Raw genomic sequence first — 16,622 nt, 5'->3', positions numbered from 1 at the left:
TATATAACTATACACACACATGCATATATGTATAAACAGAATGATACTGTTGTTCCTGATTTTATTTTGTAATATTTTTTATCTGTCAATATATGATATATGAAGGGTGTGTAAATATATATATATATATATATAATATATATATATGTGTGTGTGTGTGCATATATACATATATATATACATGTATAAGATGGTGCCTGCTTCTGTTCTGAAGTCCCCTGTTTCTATGTTTCTATAACACTAGAAAGACATTCCCAATATTCTTTTGTTTTATTTAAAAGCGATATGTGTGAAAAGGTAAACACGGCATAAAGCAGCAGGGTGTCTTGCTGGTCCCGGAGGGTTCTGGAAGCTGCAGCAGCAGAAGCAGCTTGCAGGAGCGCCGTGACCGATGCGGAGGGGGAGGTCGGACGTGTCTTGACCGTCTGCTTTTATTTACTCCCCCTTTCATCTCCCCTCCCCCCTGCAGGAGATGAGAGTCCAAAACATCGTCGCCAAGCAAGTCTTCAAGAGGGCCGACTGAAGGGGCCGCCGTCTCTCCCGCCGCTTGAAGTTTATTAGTAGTGAATCCAGCAGCCGGACGGTCAGTGGCTTGACGGATCAGCGTGCACGACGGAGCGAGGCAGCAGTGTTAACCCCCCAGCCGCCCTCCCTCTGGGAATATTAATCCCGTCACATCATGAAATGACCTTCTCATTTTAAGTGTAGTCCCTCGGCCCTGTGCTCTTGTAACGATTTGAGATTTTTCTAACCCACTCATCCTTTGGAGTAAAGTCCTACCAAACTTCGGACATGTTGGGTGTCTCCTGTCTGAAAGTTGACTGAAAGTTTGTTGGCTTTTTTATTTTCTGCTGGATTGTTGATAAGTCAACTTTTTTTTTAAATCTTTAGAACAAAAAAAAAGTTCCTCCGGGCGAAAAATTTCATAAGTGTTACTTTCATAACATCTTTATTTAGAAAAAAAATTAAATTACTAAGAATAAGCCCTGATTTGTTCATTCATTCATTTTCAACAGTACTGCTTATCCTGCATCCTGAGCTGGATAATTGGCAAAAAAAGACAAAAAAGAAAATTCCCTACAACAAATGAGCAAGAAATCCAATACGAATCAGCCAACAGTTGTGAATTACAAAATAGAAAAAAAAGATCTTTAAATCAATTAAAAATCACTTTTTGTTGGAAAGTTGTTCATGTTTTTTAATCTGTAATGAATTACCAATGATGGAGGAATATTGAATAAAACCGAACTTACCTTAGAATTGGCAAGAATGTTTCAAGCAATCAACATTTCGGAAAATAAGATAAAAAAAACAAATGGTATAAAAATGAAGCAAAAGGCGAAGGCTTAAGTAAACAGTGACAGAGCTTTAAAAAAAACTACAAGTCCCAGACACCCCTGCAAGTAACGCGATACTTCCCAGAATCCTCTACGAAGGAAACTCATTTCCGGCCTCCAGTGAGCGTTTCTACCGAATTCCGGAACTCGGCCGAGTGATGCGGCTAAACGCCCAGAGCGGCTAAACATCACATAAATGTCACAGGTAAACGTTGCAGTATATATATATGTATATACACACACACACAGGTGAACAGGTAAACGTTGCAGTAACGATTAATATGGTTATCAAAAATAAATAATAATTATATGGTTATCAAGTCATTTGGCACAGCCGTACGTCACTGCTAACGTTAATTAGCTTAAAAAACAGGTGGCGCAAATCTTTTATCTAATTATTTATTTTTTATTTTATTTTTTTTATTGAACTTTTAAAGTATAAACAAACAAAACATATAAACAAAGAATTATGGCTAAATTCAATCGAACCTCAATGACATTCACAGCCAAGAAGAAACAATTTTTTTTGTTTGCAGTCGATTATCTGTAAGATAAACAAGATTAAAGGGCGATTAGAAATCTATAATTTTTAGGAAATTAAAAAAAAAGTGGCAAGGGGAATACAATATGTATTTAGCTCAATGGATCTACAGGTATATCAGACATAAAACGATTAAAAGATTTTAAAAAAAATACATAAGATTTTTTTTGTTTTTTGGATTTTTTAAGATTTTTTTTATACTTCTAAATCGTTTTTCAAGAAGGTTAAACAGTTTTTTTTTTTTTTGTGTGTGTATGAAGAACTTGGCCAGACCTAAAGTAACATTTACACAGAGTTCATCTCTTCTGTTTCCAAAAAGTAAACCAAATGTTATATCATCTCTTGAGAAATAATTTGGTGATGATGGAAATTTGTCTTTCATCCAATTTTGAGTTTTAGCCCAAAAGCCTTGTACTTTTTCGCATAAGAAAAATACATGGCCTGTGGTTTCAATATTGTCTTTGCAAAATGTACAAATATTATCTTCAATTTTAAAACGTAACCTCAATAATTCCTGAGATGGATAGATGTCATTCATAATTTTGAAGTGCGTCTCTTTTGCCTTGGGGGGTAAAGGTAGATTAAGATACTTCGTTCTCAGTGTGGCAATTGATTTCTTGTCAAATCTATTTAAAATATTATTTTTGTTTTGATGTCCAAGGAATAAATTCTCTGTACCACATTTTCTTATAAAAGAGTTGCTACAATTTCTGTCCAGAATTGAAAGTCCCATATATCTATATAAACATCCAGTTTTGGTCATATATATTCAGCCTAGTATTGACAAATCCCATTGGAGCCCAATATTTAATTTAGCTTTATATTTATTAAGTTTATTTTCTATGTTCCTTGATTGACCTAATTTTTGATCCTTAGAAAGGAAAATGCTAGCTGCTAAGGTAAATGGAAACTGATGCCGTTGCACTCCACCAATCAGAGGCCGTCGCTTCTGAGGATTTTGGAAATGTAGTCCTAAATAGCTGCCGTCCGCCAACTTGTCACTTCGGCTTAAAAAACTGAATTTCTTGCCGTCTTCTCGGCGACTTCCGAGTTCAATGAAAACATTAAGAAATTAATTTACCTTTCTTAATCTTTAAAACTTTTTTTTTTTTTTTTTTTTTTAATAAAATAACATGGTGTCTAGTTTGGCCCCCTGTTTTTCAGCTTACAATTGAATTTTTTTTTTTTTTATTTCCCCCCGAAACGGACTTCTTACTTGTCAGGTACTTAGCCCAACAAAATAGCGGGATTTTAGTAGTGTCTTCAAAATAAATAAACAAACAAAACAGAATGTAACATATTCGGTGTCGGTGGAAAAGTTGAATGTTTATTATCTTAAGTCTTAAAAAGCCCCCGGTGATGTTTTATTAAACTGAAACAAATAGGTACGTGAGTATCTTCTCACAGACGTCCAGCAGGGGGCGGCGAGGACACCGCGCATCACTTTCAAAGTCTTATTCTATCCGCTTTGTTTGAGAGGACGAAATAAATAATTTCGCGGGCACGTCATGTCCCGCACCACTCGTCCTCCTGAGGCTCGGAGTGGCTGTTGGGGCAGTCGTCGTGGCCTGGTCCGGCGGTCCCGTTGAAGAGGGAGACGGAGGCTTTGAGAGGCGTGATGGGGTGGCTGTTGACCGACGCTACCTCGCCTGCGGAGAAGCAGGAAAATCCCCTTAGACTCTAGTAAGACAATGCAGGAAAACCTGCAGAAAACTCTAAGAAAATGAGTTGAAATGTTCCAAAACTACTTTTTCTGATGTGGAAAAAAATTGAATTTCTTGAAATGGTATTATCTGAATTATAAACAGACAACCCTCTGACTGACCTGGCGTGTGATCCTGCTGGGTCGGGAGCAGTTGGACGCGGCAGGGCTCATCAGGCTCCACCTCCAGCACCGTCTGTGGTGGCGCCCCGTTCGGGAAGACGGGCGCGGACACCATCTCCACCAGCGCCACCGCCACGTCGGCGCTCGCTGTCAGACAACCGAAAGGACAGGACGACGTTGTCGAAGCGGGTAACATTTGATCGGAGGGCGGGATCCGGACACAAGGGGGTGCTGCAGGTTTAGAGGGACAACTGAAGGCAAGTACCTCACCGTCCTACCTGAGAAATAACCTTCGGTTTCACTCACAATTTCCAAGAATGAGTGCAGAAGATCGTATGTCTTTAAATGACTGTACGATGTTTCTAGATGTTTTCTATATGATGTGTGAATGAGTTGAAATGACATCTGAATGAGAGATAGTGGTTTTGTCTTTTAAGTTTTGTCTTCACATCTATGATGTTTGAACGACATGCGTTGCTCTATAAATGACAGAGCCGGTTGTTGCGGGTCTTGAAATGACACCCGAATAAAAAAAAAAAAAAATGAATGGACGTCTTTGTACGTGGCTCAGGGGCGAACTTCGGCCGCCCCGACGAACTGAGTTTTACTTTCTATTCACCCGTTTTGTCCAAACAATGCAACATGTGTTCCGTGTTTTCGTTTCACCCAAAAAAATGAATCCTTTTCGTTCCTCTCGCGTTAGTTTACAAAGTGGGTGTTTGTTCCTCGTTCCGTTTTTCCCGATCTCTTTCTTTCATTTTGCCACCATCGGGCCTCTACTTCCTTTCCTCAGAAACACGGGGATGCGCTTCCTGTGTGAAAGCGGCGCCGTGACGGTCTCAGAAAGGCGTGACGACAGGCGCCGACCGGGCTTCGCTCGGTCAAAGAGTTCGGGGTCGGGACCCGGTGAGCGAGCGATCGAACGAGCGGGCAAGTCCACTGATGTTTGTCGCGGTTGAAAACCATGGCCGTTTGTGACGTCTGAGCTCCCAGTCATATCTGAAGCCTTTGATATTCGCCATTTGATCCGAGCGCCGCCTCTGATACCTGTGGCGTGCGTGACGTTTGATGTGCAACGTCCTTGACGTAGGCGTGTTCCTGATCTGCCTTTGTACTTTGTTGTTTCTGACGAAGTGACGGCGGCGGCTGGGGCAACCGACAGGAAGTGAAAGTCTACGCCAGGGAACGTGGGGGCAAAATAACGTGCCGTTAGCGGAAAGGAACGGGTGAACGCACGAGAAGAAGCAAAAGCTGACATCTTACTTCCCCCTGGAGGAAATGGATTTCAGGAGAATCAGAGGAAAGGACCCACTTCCTTCCTTCTTTCTAATCACCCGATTAGTTATCAACCAGATTTTTCCCTGCGTTTCCCAAACACGCGGTAAAAGAAGAGACCCAGCTGTATGTTTGAGCTTATTGCGTGAGTGTGTGTGTGTGTGTGTGCGTGCTCGCTCACCTGCATTGTAGGACCTGCGTTTCTCCCTCCAGATGATGAGGACAATCACAATCAGAGCGGTTAGGACCAATCCGGACCAGAGGGCCGCTGGTAGCACCCAGGGACAATCTGGACATAAAGCACACACATGAGTTTTATCAAACATTTCCAGCAAATTACAAAAGATTAGAAATTTCACTGTAAAAGTCAATTTCTCCACATGTATTACACATACAGAGGAATCCGAAAGATGTTTCTCACTTTCCTACAAAGACCTTTTCCAGTTAGTCCCCTGAAAGTTTGAAAGAATTCAATCCCCCCCCGGGGGGGGCGGGATGGTTTCTCCCGGATGACATCACTGCCGAGAAAGCGATTCCGGGCAGAGAGGCTGCCGTGCAATCGAAAGAGAACAAGACTTTGAGAGAACCTACGAGATGTAAAGTCCCCGCAGACAGCGTTGCTGACGTTGGTTCCCTGAGTCTTCGTCTCTCTGCCCTGTGTCTCACATCTACACACACACACACACACAGACACACACACACGCACACAAAGGGTGGTTCAAAACATCAGCTGTGGATTCACATGCTGAAAAAACCCCGACAAATACGAAACCGACAAAATCAGAGAGGGTGAACGTTTACATTAGAAGTGTGCATGTGTTTTTGAGAATCCGTGACCTGACCTTATTATTTTTTTTAAATCATATTTTCCCTCCTTTCATGTTCTTTCAAAGTGGAAAGAAAACCTTTTCAGCAAAGACTAAACTGTTAGGTAGGCGTGAACGAGAGGGTGATTGCTAAATTGCTAAATTAGGTATGAATGGGGTCAAAGGTCATTCATTACCGCTGGAGGAGGAATTCAGGTGTGTGTGTCGGTCACCTGGTGTGTTCCCTGCAGGGCGACCGGAAGTCGTTGGTGTCGCTGAAGGTTCCCCGCTCGCATGGGGCGCAGACGGTGTCCGTCGAAGCAGTGGCTGCAGGAAGGGCTAGGTTGAAGTCGGGTTCACAAATTTTACGCCCCCCCCCCCCCCGATTTCAGGTGGGGTCGGCGGACTTACCGTTGAGTTTGACCCCCGACCCCGGGGGGCAGAGGGTCACAGCCTGGCAGTAGTCGCAGGGCGAGGCGTTGCAGTAGAAACCTGGCGCGCACTCGCACTTCGTGTCGCTTAGGGCGCTGCAGCTCTCTGTCGTCACCTCGTTTTTGTCTGAAACAAAGACAGAGATCTCACAAAACGCGGCCTTCGCCTAAACCCTCCATCGTTTGATGTTCTGACACGAAAAAGTAACTTGACCATTTCACTTTGACCATTTCAAAATCTGAATCCGAGCAAGTGTGTTTGTGTTCCCATAGGGGCTGATGTTCTGTTCTACCCCTTGGATTCTCCAAACAGAAGAACATCCCTCTTGAGCTGAAGAGAAAGGCAATGGTACAAGGATACCAGACCCCGCAAGGAGTGCAGGAACGCAACCAAAATGCGGTTTGGTTGCCAAAATGTGGTTTGGAGAGGGTAAGGTTTGATCGAAGGCGAGGCACAGGTGACCGAAGAAAGTGGCGGGATTACCAAACAAAGGCAGGAAGCGAAGCAGGATGAGAATCAGGTGATAGTACTGACAGGAAATTGAAGTTGACGGTGAACTGAGCCAATGAGCAGAACAGGAAACCGAAGAGTGCTCTTTTAGAGGCACAGGAAGTAAAACGCAAAAGCGAGTAAAAACCTGAATCGACGCCTTGCACGGCGGCAGCGTTCACGTTGGGGGGGTACAGACGAGGCTTCGGGGGAACACATCACAAAACAAAAGGAGAAGCTAAGTGACAACCAGAAGCACAAGGAAGTAGAAGTAAGAGGTCCAGAAAGCAAAGTCCCGACCCCGATTGGCACCGAAGGAAAGATCAATTTTCTCCATCTCCAACCCACCGGCCAAGACAGGCGAGATATTCAAAACGTCCGAGTGCCTGCGAGGAACGGTCAGTAAAGTCTGGGACACAAAAGAAGGACACGGGGAAAAGGTGGTGGACTGATCTGGTGGCCCTTTCCGACTTCAAGAAGAACAAATACAGTCAATTATGTCTCGTTGTAAGTCAGCTTGCAGTGAACGTCACGTCGGGTCCAGAACATCGGAACCAACTCAAGACCCCGTCGGAAATCAACCTGGGTCATCGTGCAGAAATTCGGTCCTGCCCGTCAGCTTGCGTAAGAACCCCAAAACCCAGACCAGGTTAATGAGTCTGATTCCATCACATAGGTGGCAGGAAGACCGCCATACAAGGGCTTTGCGGGCAGAGCCATGAATGACTGGACGCTGCACCCTCAGGCCAGCCTGGAACCTCCTCACCATGCCACCGAGGTAGGCCACTCTAGTTCCCGCCCAACTGATTTCAGACTCCCTCACATCCGGACCTGCAACCAATCGGACTCGGCAGCTTTCGGTCTGTCCAAGTATCAGTCCAGCCCCTTATGTGGCATCTAGTTCTGATAGGCTCCTCCCAAAGACGCCGTTAGAAACTACATCTGAATGTGTGTGTACGTGTGTGTGTGTCTCTCACTGGAGCTGCACTGCTTGCACATGTGACATCTGTCAAGGTAATTCTTGGTGTCCATGTAGAGCCCCTCATTGCAGCTGATGCATTCGGTCTTGCTTGTCTTGTTGCAAGGGGTCTTCACATGCGTTCCTGGAAGGGGGGGAACGAAACATTGACACGTCATTGGACGGCCGGATAGACGGCGTTGTGCGAGACCTCGATCACGGGAGGTTTGCCGTTGCTTGTATGAAGGTTACCATGGCAGCGCAGCAGGAGGAAGAAGCACCTGCTAGGACTCGGCGTTAGCATAAAATAGGTTATCTACTTTCCGGCCGTTACATAGCTGCAGCACGTGGCGGGCAACGGGGCCACCATGCCTATATCAGGTTTCCCCTCACCAAAACCTGGTTGGTTTAATTTACTTTACTGAAAGACTTAAAAAACGAATGAATAAATAACATACATACATAAAAACCCTTAACTGCCTCAATGGTAAAAACAGCTGCCTTAGGCTACATGTCCTTGCTCCCATGCCTGTGTCCCATGCCAACGCTTTACGCAGCCCTTTTCTCGCCATTTTTTGACAAACCTGGAGAGGCGGCTATTTTTTCAGCCACGGTGTCAAGGGTGATTTCTCATTTGGAACAGAAAGATGTGGAAAATACAACCTCCAACACCTGACACTCCAGGTTCGTCCAAAGAGGCATCTAGTGCATGTGACGCTAAAGGAAACTTCACTGGGGATGAGATCGTATCTGATTCTACTGGCTCCTGGTTGGTGTTTCCACCTCAGTGCAAGAAGGTCCCTGCTTCGATGCCGACACTTTTGACCTCTGTGTGGGGTTCCTTTGGGTTTTCTGTCTCCCAAAAACAAGCTAGAGGTTGGTCTGAGAAGCTACATTACCCGGAGGTGTGAAAGACGTGTGAACAGTTGCATGTCTCTGTCAGACGTTTGAACAAGAGAGCTTGTATTTTTCTACATTTGCGTGGATAAGGGAGTGAACGCTCAAATGCCTCCTTATGTGTCCTGACTGCTCCAGGGCGAGTGCGGGATATGCATGAAATAATCAATTAATTTCCTCATTCTGATGAAGATAAAAATGAACTTTACAAAAGTCCTAACCCTGGTCTTGCCGATGAAAGATGCGCGCCTCAAACTCTTAATAAATGTGTAATAGCTGTGTAATCCCGCTTGGGTCTGACCTGCGGGGCAGCGGTCGCAGCAGATCCCATCCTTGCCCTTGTACTTGTCCTCGTTGCATCCTGTCACAGCCATCCGGAGCCCATCAAGCAAAAGTCCCAACTCTCCGCCGCCGCCGCCGCCTGCCGGGTTAAAACGTCCCACCCCCCCCTCCTTCGCCCGCTATACCGACCGTGTCGTCACCTCGCCGAGTCCTCGCTCGCGGCTGGACAACTGGAAAAGCCCTGGTGACCTTTATCTGCTGCCCCACCGCCTCTCGTCGTCTCAACCCTACCGTTTCCTTCCTGCCCCCCCACCACGTATTTTCATGCAAGTGTCACAATGACTCGTTTCGCTCCACCTTTTCCTCCACCCTCTCTCGCTCTCTCGCTCTCTCGCTCTCTCGCTCTCTTTCTCCGTGCCGGGTCGTTTCCCCACAATGGCTTTGAATACATCTGCAAAAAAAAAAAAAAAAAAACACCACAAAAACACCCTGTAATAGTCATAAGTGGTAATAACATTGGTATTACTGTGCTGAATCTCCGTTATTACATCAGCCGGGTTTCCACTCCGCTGTGTAATAACACTGTTATAAAACACAGAAACCCCACCAGCTTCTCAGGTTGTGATGTAGTGAGGAGGAGCCTCCGTGTTCTCCTGCCTGGGTTCCCTCTGTAAGCTCTCTGCAGGGTTTCCATGTTCCTCTTCTAGTCCAAAGGCAGTACGTCAATATTTGGTTCATTTTCTCTTCAGGTCCTCTGTCTTCCTCACAAGGTCTAAAAAAAAAAAAAATCAGCAGGTTCATTGAAGACCCTAAATTGTCCGTTGGATGGTTGACGGCTGATAACGATAGTTTTATTCGAATCAATGATATATTTACATATTTGGAAATGAAAGATTACTACTGCTACTACTACTACGACTACTGCTTCCTTTCCACATCCATTGTTTCTCGCTGAAATTATTCCAGGGCCTCTTTGTTTTCCTGCCGTTTGGCCTCCACCGCCGCAGCACTCGTTTCCCGCAAAACAAAAGGAATCGAAGAGCCCACAAATAGATGAACAAAAAAATGCTGACATTTGCAAAGTGGGGGGGGGGGGGGGGGGGGGGGGGCATAAGGAAGAAGGAGGCAGAAAATAAAAAAAAAAAAAAAAAATGGAAATAATAAAAGAGGAAGCCAATTCTTATTTCAGTTTGGATTTAATCTGACAGCGATGTTAAAATCAAGGTAGGCTCTCTTGGGTTTTTTTCCGCACTGTTTAGCGGGTAGTAATGACCGGTAGTAACTCGTGTTGTAACACTTTAATTACTGCGTAATAGCCGTCATTGAAGAGTTACTTTGCGTAATTGCAGTGGAATTTTCTGTTTTACCCCATGATAGCACATCTTGTCGGTATGAACATTAGGGGGGATTTTATATGACAATCTGTCATATGACTCTAGGATACATGTAATCTTGAAAACAGATTACAGGATTAGATTAAGGATGGAGAACGTCAAAGCGTGTGTTTTGTGGGCAAGATGACGCAGCCCGTCACTGTCCGTGTAGTTGACCTTCAACCCCACAGGGTCGGTTAATCCCGAAGGTGAGTCAACACGTTCAACCAACGGGTTTTCGCTAAAACGACCAAATAGATTGTTAAGCTCTGTCATTGTCGTCGTTTCTGTTTCTGCTGCTTCCCGGAGGCGTCAGCAAAACGGGGAACGGAACGAGCTGAGCACAATCGCGCTCAGACAGTGAAAGGACAGCGATGGTGTCGACCCCCATGGACTCAACCGGAACAAATGAGCATTCCGGGAGCGCCGGCCCGGTTAGAGACATTGCGTAGTTCTCTTCCTGTCGGCGTCCCATCTGCCCAATGGATTCATGTTCATTGCTTGATCGGGTCCAGCTTGGACAAGCTAGGACGCTGCTACATACATGTACATGAAGACATGTACTACTTCCTGGTACTTCCATGTTCCATCAAGTCTGACTTACACAACTGACAAGTGGTTTCTTCCCGAATCTTGGTTTTGTTTTTGCTAGCGTGCAGGCTACAGCTGAAAGGCAGCCCCTTTGGTTGCCACGACAACAGGCAGTTCCTTGTCGATACGTCCCCCCGCTGTCCAACTTCCTGTTTCTAGCTGCACAAAATAAGAGCCCCGCGCAAATTCGAGTTCTCCGGTCGGTCGTCGCCGTGTCAGGGTCCCCTTCCGCCTCCCTGACGGTCCGTCTCTGGTCCTCCCCCAGCCTCCCCCTCCTGCTGCTGCTCGCCCACGCCGCCGACCCCGCCACCCTGCTGGGGTGGGTGCAGTCTCCTGGTTACCCTGGCGGGTACCCGCCCCACGCCAGCCTCAGCTGGAGCAGGTGCGCGCCCCGAGGTCACACCGTGTCCCTCCGGTTGATTCACCTCGACCTGGAGGACAGTCACGCCTGCGATGACGACGCCGTGCAGGTCGGTTCCACGCCGCATGGAGAGGTTCTGACAGCGAACCAATTTGTGAGATGTTGACGAATGAGACGTGTAGGGACGATGTCCTCGCAGCTCCGAGGTTACATCTAAGAACCTGGAGTTCTAGCTGTGCGTTCTTTCCATGTTCTTCTCCCTGGGTTCTCTCCATGTTCTCCAACCTTGGTTTCTCTGTTTGTTCTGTCCATGTTCTCTTACCCAGGTTCTTTCTAAGTGTCCTCTCCATGACTAAATTATCCGTAGATGTGAATGAGAGGGTGAATGGTTGGATGTTTGCCGTTGACGCTCCTTGAGGAACGTCTTAACGGTTCGGTGTCCTTGTACCGACCCCGTCTCCCTCCAGATCTTCTCCAACCAGAGCCTGATCTCGGTCCTCTGCGGGCGAATGAGACCCGAGGAGCTGGATCGGACCGTCAACCCCACGCTGCGCTCCCCACCCGGCGGCTGCCTCTCGCTCTCCTTCCACTCGGACTTCTCCAACACCCGCAGACACACTGGCTTCCGCGGCTTTTACACTCTGCAAGGTGACCAGCCCTCCGCCGACTGTCCGTTAATCAAATAGCGGGGCGCCCCCTCTAGGAGGGTGAGCGTGACCCCGGGGAACATGCTTATGTTTTGTTGTGCAAGTGCACATCCACAGTAGGTTTTGGTGTAGTTTTTTTTTTTTTTTTTTGCACTGAGCAAGCACACACTCTAGACAGAGCAGGAGATATGAAGAGACACCATGGAAAAATACATGACAAGGATGATCAGGAAAGTGAGAGACGGAGATAATGAGACAAACGAAAGCTAAGACATGCATAATAAATATGATAGCGTTTGGCTGCACTGTGGGAGATGAGAAAAAAAACGGTGTGTTTCCTGTGAGCTGAGAGTTGCAGTATCATGCTTCAAAAGCTGCGCGCTGCAAAACGTGCTCATTGAAGCCATTAATCCGGACTTCCTCATTTTAATAAAAAAAATAATAAAATTAAAAAAAAAAAAAAAATTGTTAATCTTTATTTTGTAGGTGAAAGTGTTTTACATATTGTGCTCCTGAGTTAATGTTGCTTATCAATTTGAATTTATTATTACTATCTATTGATTTTATTTAATTTTATTTTTCAGTATCAACTGGTTCAGTTGGTCAAAAAATGTTTGTCGTTGAAATAAGGTTTTAATTTTTTTAAATTTCAGGCAAATTGATTCTTTTACAGACTAAAAAATAATGTTAATAAAGTTATTCTTGGTTGCAAGTTGATCTATATTTCCTTCTTTTTTTCTTTTCTTTAATGGTAATAAGAATACAACGTTGTGCAGATAACAATGTTGTTTACATTGTTATAAGCATATAGTTTGCTTATTACAATGTTATAGACAAATGACACTCTACAGTTGCGGAGGAGAGTCAGGGCGCGCGAAATGTTTTCTTCTTTCTCGGGTGGGCGTAACAGAAAATAATTGAGAAGCACTGCCACAATCCTCACATTATCGTAATCTAACAGTCCAACATCCCTAATCCCATGTAATTATTGTCATCTGACAACACCAATAATTTAATCTGAGATTCCTTTAAGTCTTAACATACGACTTCCATCTGACGCTTCTTGTCTTCACCTCTTGTCCCGCAAGGGAGGAACTAGGGATTAACGGTCATCCGTTGATAATCCGAGGGGAATAAGCAGATTAGCGGGGAACTCAAAACTTAAAAACTCGCCCGCAGACTTCGACGAGTGCACCGACGACCTGGACAACCGGTGCACCCAGTTCTGCCACAACTTCGTCGGCGGGTACTCCTGCTCCTGTCGCCACGGTTACCACCTGGACACAGACCGACACACGTGCACAGGTACGGCTCGGCGGCGCCCCCGTGTGGTCAACACTGGAAACTTAATTTCGCCGCACATGTTTGTACTTCTAAAAAAGTATTCTCGCAGCATGCCGTCGGCAATTCCAACCCGCCGAGCTAACGTGCTAACGTGCTAACGTGCAGTGAGCTGCTCCCAGGACCTGTCGGGTCAGACCAGGGGTCAGATATCCAGCCCCGCCTGGCCCAACGCCTACGCCGAGAACGCCCGCTGCAGGTACGCCCTGGAGGTGGACGCTCACCTCCAGCTCCAGCTGGACTTCAAGGACTTCGACGTGGAGGAGAGCGCAGACAGGGGCTGCATCGATGCCGTGACGGTGAATCTCAAGATTAGGAAGCGTGTGTGTGTGTGTGTGTGTGTGAGCCATTTATCCCCCATATGGCAACATCTTTGTTATAGCTAATAGGAAGCCAAGAGTTTGTTTATTGTCAATGTGCAGTCGTCTTTGTGTGTGTGTGTATACATGTGTATGGACATCTATGTGTTCAATTGCATGTTGTTTGTGTGTGTATTTGTGTGTGTGCTGTCACTGTTAGTTTATTTTCATTGTGCAGTTGTCTGTGTGTGTGTGTCTGTGATGAACAGTGCATTTTTTGAGCGCAGCTGCATGTGTGTGAGTGTGTCCGTGTGTGTGTGTCTAAGTTTGTTTATTGTCAGTGTGCAGTTGTCTGTTGCTGTGTGTGTTTGAGATTGTGTTCTTGCGTGTGCGTATGTGTGTGGACATTTAAGTGTGTTGGTTCATTTTCAGAGTGCAGTTGCATATGTGTGTGTGAGTTTGTTTGTCAATGTGCAGTTGTGTGTGTGTGTGTGTGTGACATCTATGGACATGTGTATGGACATCTATGTGTTCAGTTGCATGTTGTATGTGTGTGTATGTGTGTGTGCTGTCAGTGTTATTTTATTTTCATTGTGCAGTTGTCTGTGTGTGTGTGTGTGTGTGTGTGTGTGATTAATAGTGCATTTTCAGAGCGCAGCTGCATGTGTGTGAGTGTGTCCGTGTGTGTGTCAAAGTTTGTTTATGGTCAGTGTGCAGTTGTCTGTTTCTGTGTGTGTTTGAGATTGTGTTCTTGCGTGTGCGTGTGTTCATGTGTGTGGACATCTATGTGTGTTTGTTCATTTTCAGAGTGCAGTTGCACATGTGTGTGTGAGTTTGTTTGTCAGTGTGCGGTTGTCTGTGTGTGTGTCTGTGATAACCATGTGTTTCTGTGTGTGTGTGTGCACACACCTGTGTGTTTATTTTCAGAGTGCATTATGTGTGTGTCTCTGTGTGGTCAGTGTGCGGCTGTGTGTGTGTGTGTGTGTGTGTGTGTGTGTGTCTGTGTGCGTTTGTTTATTCTCAGTGTGCAGTTGTCTGTGTGTGTCTGAGATTAACAGTGTTTCTCTATGTATGTGTATCTGTGTGTTCATTCTCAGAGCGCAGATGTGTTTGTGTGTGTGTGTGTGGGGGGGGCGTAAATGCGCGCGCGCGTGTCTGTCTGTCTGTGTGTGTGTGTGTCTGTGTGCATGTGTGTGAGCCATTTATCCCCCCAAATGAGGTAATCTTTGCCACATTCTAACACAAGTTGTTACACACACACACACACACACACACAGGCAATCCCATGCTAACACTAAACAAATACACACACAAACCTCCACGAATAGACAGACACGCACACACACAGAAACTCATGGAACTGCACATTGGCAATAAACAGACACACACATTTACACAGACAGCAGCAAAGAGACACACTAGCAGTACATACACAAACAGAAACACACAGGCACACTTGCACATTGACCACACACAGACACACACACAGATACGACTGCAGTCTGAAAAACCAAACATACCTAAATGTTCACGGTCACACACAACAACACATTTCAACACAGACACACACATACAGACAACTGCACACTGACAACCAAACTTACACACACTGTCGCACACTGACAAAACACACAGATACATACAACCGCACTCTAAAAATGAACAAACATACACAGATGTCCACACACACACTCAGAAATGTAGTTAATTACGGACCCACATACACACACAGACAACCGTAAACACATTGACGTCCACTCCTACACACACAGAAGCACAGTGAATTACACACACACACACACACACACACGAACTCACTCACATACACACATACTGCACTCTGATAATAAACAAATACACAGATATGTACATTACAACTGCACATTGAAAACAAACACACACACACTCTGTCTCACCGCCGTCCTAAACAGGATCTAATCCATAATCGATAGTGATGTGTGTGTTTGTCCCCAGATTCAGACCCACTTGGGGGTCCTGGGCCCGTTCTGCGGCCACGTCCCGCCGCCGTCCCCCCTCCTCACACACTCCCACCGTGTCACCGTCCTCTTCACCTCCGACGGCTTCGGCTCCAACAAGGGCTTCGTCATGCAGTTCGGGATTCAAGGTGCGGCGGCGGCGGAGGCGGCGGTGACACGGTGTTTGCGGTGACGTGTGCGGCGTGCTGATGGTTGTCCCTCTACCCGTGTCCCCGCGCAGACAAAGTGTGTGTGTCGCCGGTGACGCCCCGATCCTCCATGAACCCCCCAAAATCGCAGTACAAGCAGGGTGAGACGGTCACCGTGACCTGTGACGTCGGCCATTTTGTCAACTCTGTAAGTACTGGAGAAGCAGGGGTGTGTGTGTGTGTGTTTTTTTTTTTGTGTTGTTTGTATTTTTGAGTGTGTGTTGTTGTCTTAACATGTGATTTTGTGTGTGTGTGTTTTTTGTACACATGTTCGTTGGTTTATTAATGTGTGTAATTACGTGTATTCTTGTTTGTTTTTTTGATTTTCTTTTCATGTCATTTAGTGTGTGTGTGGGTTTATTTGTGTATATGTGTGTGTCTGTGCGTGTTTATTTGTGCATGTATTTGTGTGTTGATTAATGTGTGTATCTACCTTTGTGTGTGTGCGTTTGTGTGAATGTATTTGTGTCGTCTTTTCATTTGATTTTGTGTGTGGGTTTATTTGTGTATATGTGTGTGTCTGTGCGTGTTTATTTGTGCATGTATTTGTGTGTTGATTAATGTGTGTATCTACCTTTCTGTGTGTGTGTGTTTGTGTGAATGTATTCGTGTAGTTGTCTTTTCATTTGATTTTGTGTGTGTGGGTTTATTTGTGCATGTGTTTGTGTGTTTATTAGTGTATGTAGTAAACTTTGTGTGTTTGTGTCTGTTTTATTGTGTATGTTTTTTTTTTCAATTCATGTTGTGTTTGTCTTAAATCTGTTTATATTTGCGTTTTTATTGTGTGTATATATTTGTGTTTGTAGTTGTCTTTGTGTGTGTCTCATTTCTCTTTTTTTGTGTGTGATTATTTTTCATACACATTTATATGTGTGTTTATTTGTGTTTAAGTGTGTAATTGCATTGTGTGTAATGATCTTTACACTGTGTGTATGCGTGTGTATTTATTTGTCTGCATATACACAAGGTCATTGTGTGTGTGT

At 45.3% G+C, this 16,622-nt stretch overlaps 3 protein-coding genes across 4 annotated transcripts in view; 2 read left to right on the top strand and 1 right to left on the bottom strand.

Annotated features, from left to right (window-relative positions):
• rbp5 (retinol binding protein 1a, cellular) overlaps nucleotides 1–983 on the top strand; it is a 3,971-nt gene extending 2,988 nt beyond the window's left edge. The window contains exon 4 of the mRNA XM_086155498.1: nucleotides 470–983. Coding sequence (XP_086011624.1) covers nucleotides 470–523 — 54 coding nt within the window. The 3' untranslated portion in view covers nucleotides 524–983. The remainder of the gene's footprint in view (nucleotides 1–469) is intronic.
• Nucleotides 984–3,188: 2,205 nt separating this feature from the next.
• Nucleotides 3,189–5,431, bottom strand: LOC147229826 (uncharacterized). 2 transcript variants are annotated; one of them, XM_086155501.1, is made up of 4 exons: nucleotides 5,374–5,431; nucleotides 5,160–5,267; nucleotides 3,704–3,850; nucleotides 3,189–3,527 (listed from the first exon to the last, which is right to left on the bottom strand). In XM_086155501.1, the coding sequence occupies exons 3-4, from the start codon at nucleotides 3,816–3,818 to the stop codon at nucleotides 3,385–3,387; spliced, it is 258 nt and encodes an 85-aa protein (XP_086011627.1). In that variant the 5' UTR covers nucleotides 3,819–3,850; nucleotides 5,160–5,267; nucleotides 5,374–5,431; the 3' UTR covers nucleotides 3,189–3,384. The 2 variants fall into 2 exon arrangements, with proteins under 2 accessions (XP_086011627.1, XP_086011626.1); XM_086155500.1 differs by lacking the exons at nucleotides 5,160–5,267; nucleotides 5,374–5,431 and having other exon boundaries at nucleotides 3,704–3,899.
• Nucleotides 3,837–16,622, top strand: part of c1s.2 (complement component 1, s subcomponent .2) — a 23,511-nt gene continuing 10,725 nt past the window's right edge. Inside the window, exons 1-8 of the mRNA XM_086155807.1 lie at nucleotides 3,837–3,960; nucleotides 6,489–7,483; nucleotides 11,072–11,276; nucleotides 11,635–11,815; nucleotides 12,994–13,119; nucleotides 13,264–13,454; nucleotides 15,429–15,579; nucleotides 15,672–15,787. Coding sequence (XP_086011933.1) covers nucleotides 7,428–7,483; nucleotides 11,072–11,276; nucleotides 11,635–11,815; nucleotides 12,994–13,119; nucleotides 13,264–13,454; nucleotides 15,429–15,579; nucleotides 15,672–15,787 — 1,026 coding nt within the window. The 5' untranslated portion in view covers nucleotides 3,837–3,960; nucleotides 6,489–7,427. The remainder of the gene's footprint in view (nucleotides 3,961–6,488; nucleotides 7,484–11,071; nucleotides 11,277–11,634; nucleotides 11,816–12,993; nucleotides 13,120–13,263; nucleotides 13,455–15,428; nucleotides 15,580–15,671; nucleotides 15,788–16,622) is intronic.

Source organism: Fistularia commersonii, chromosome 11, assembly GCF_037954325.1.
Source record: "Fistularia commersonii isolate RoL2024-O1a breed Wild chromosome 11, RoL_Fcom_v1.0, whole genome shotgun sequence".
NCBI classification, from domain to species: domain Eukaryota; kingdom Metazoa; phylum Chordata; class Actinopteri; order Syngnathiformes; family Fistulariidae; genus Fistularia; species Fistularia commersonii.
This window is presented reverse-complemented; position numbering and strand designations above follow the sequence as displayed.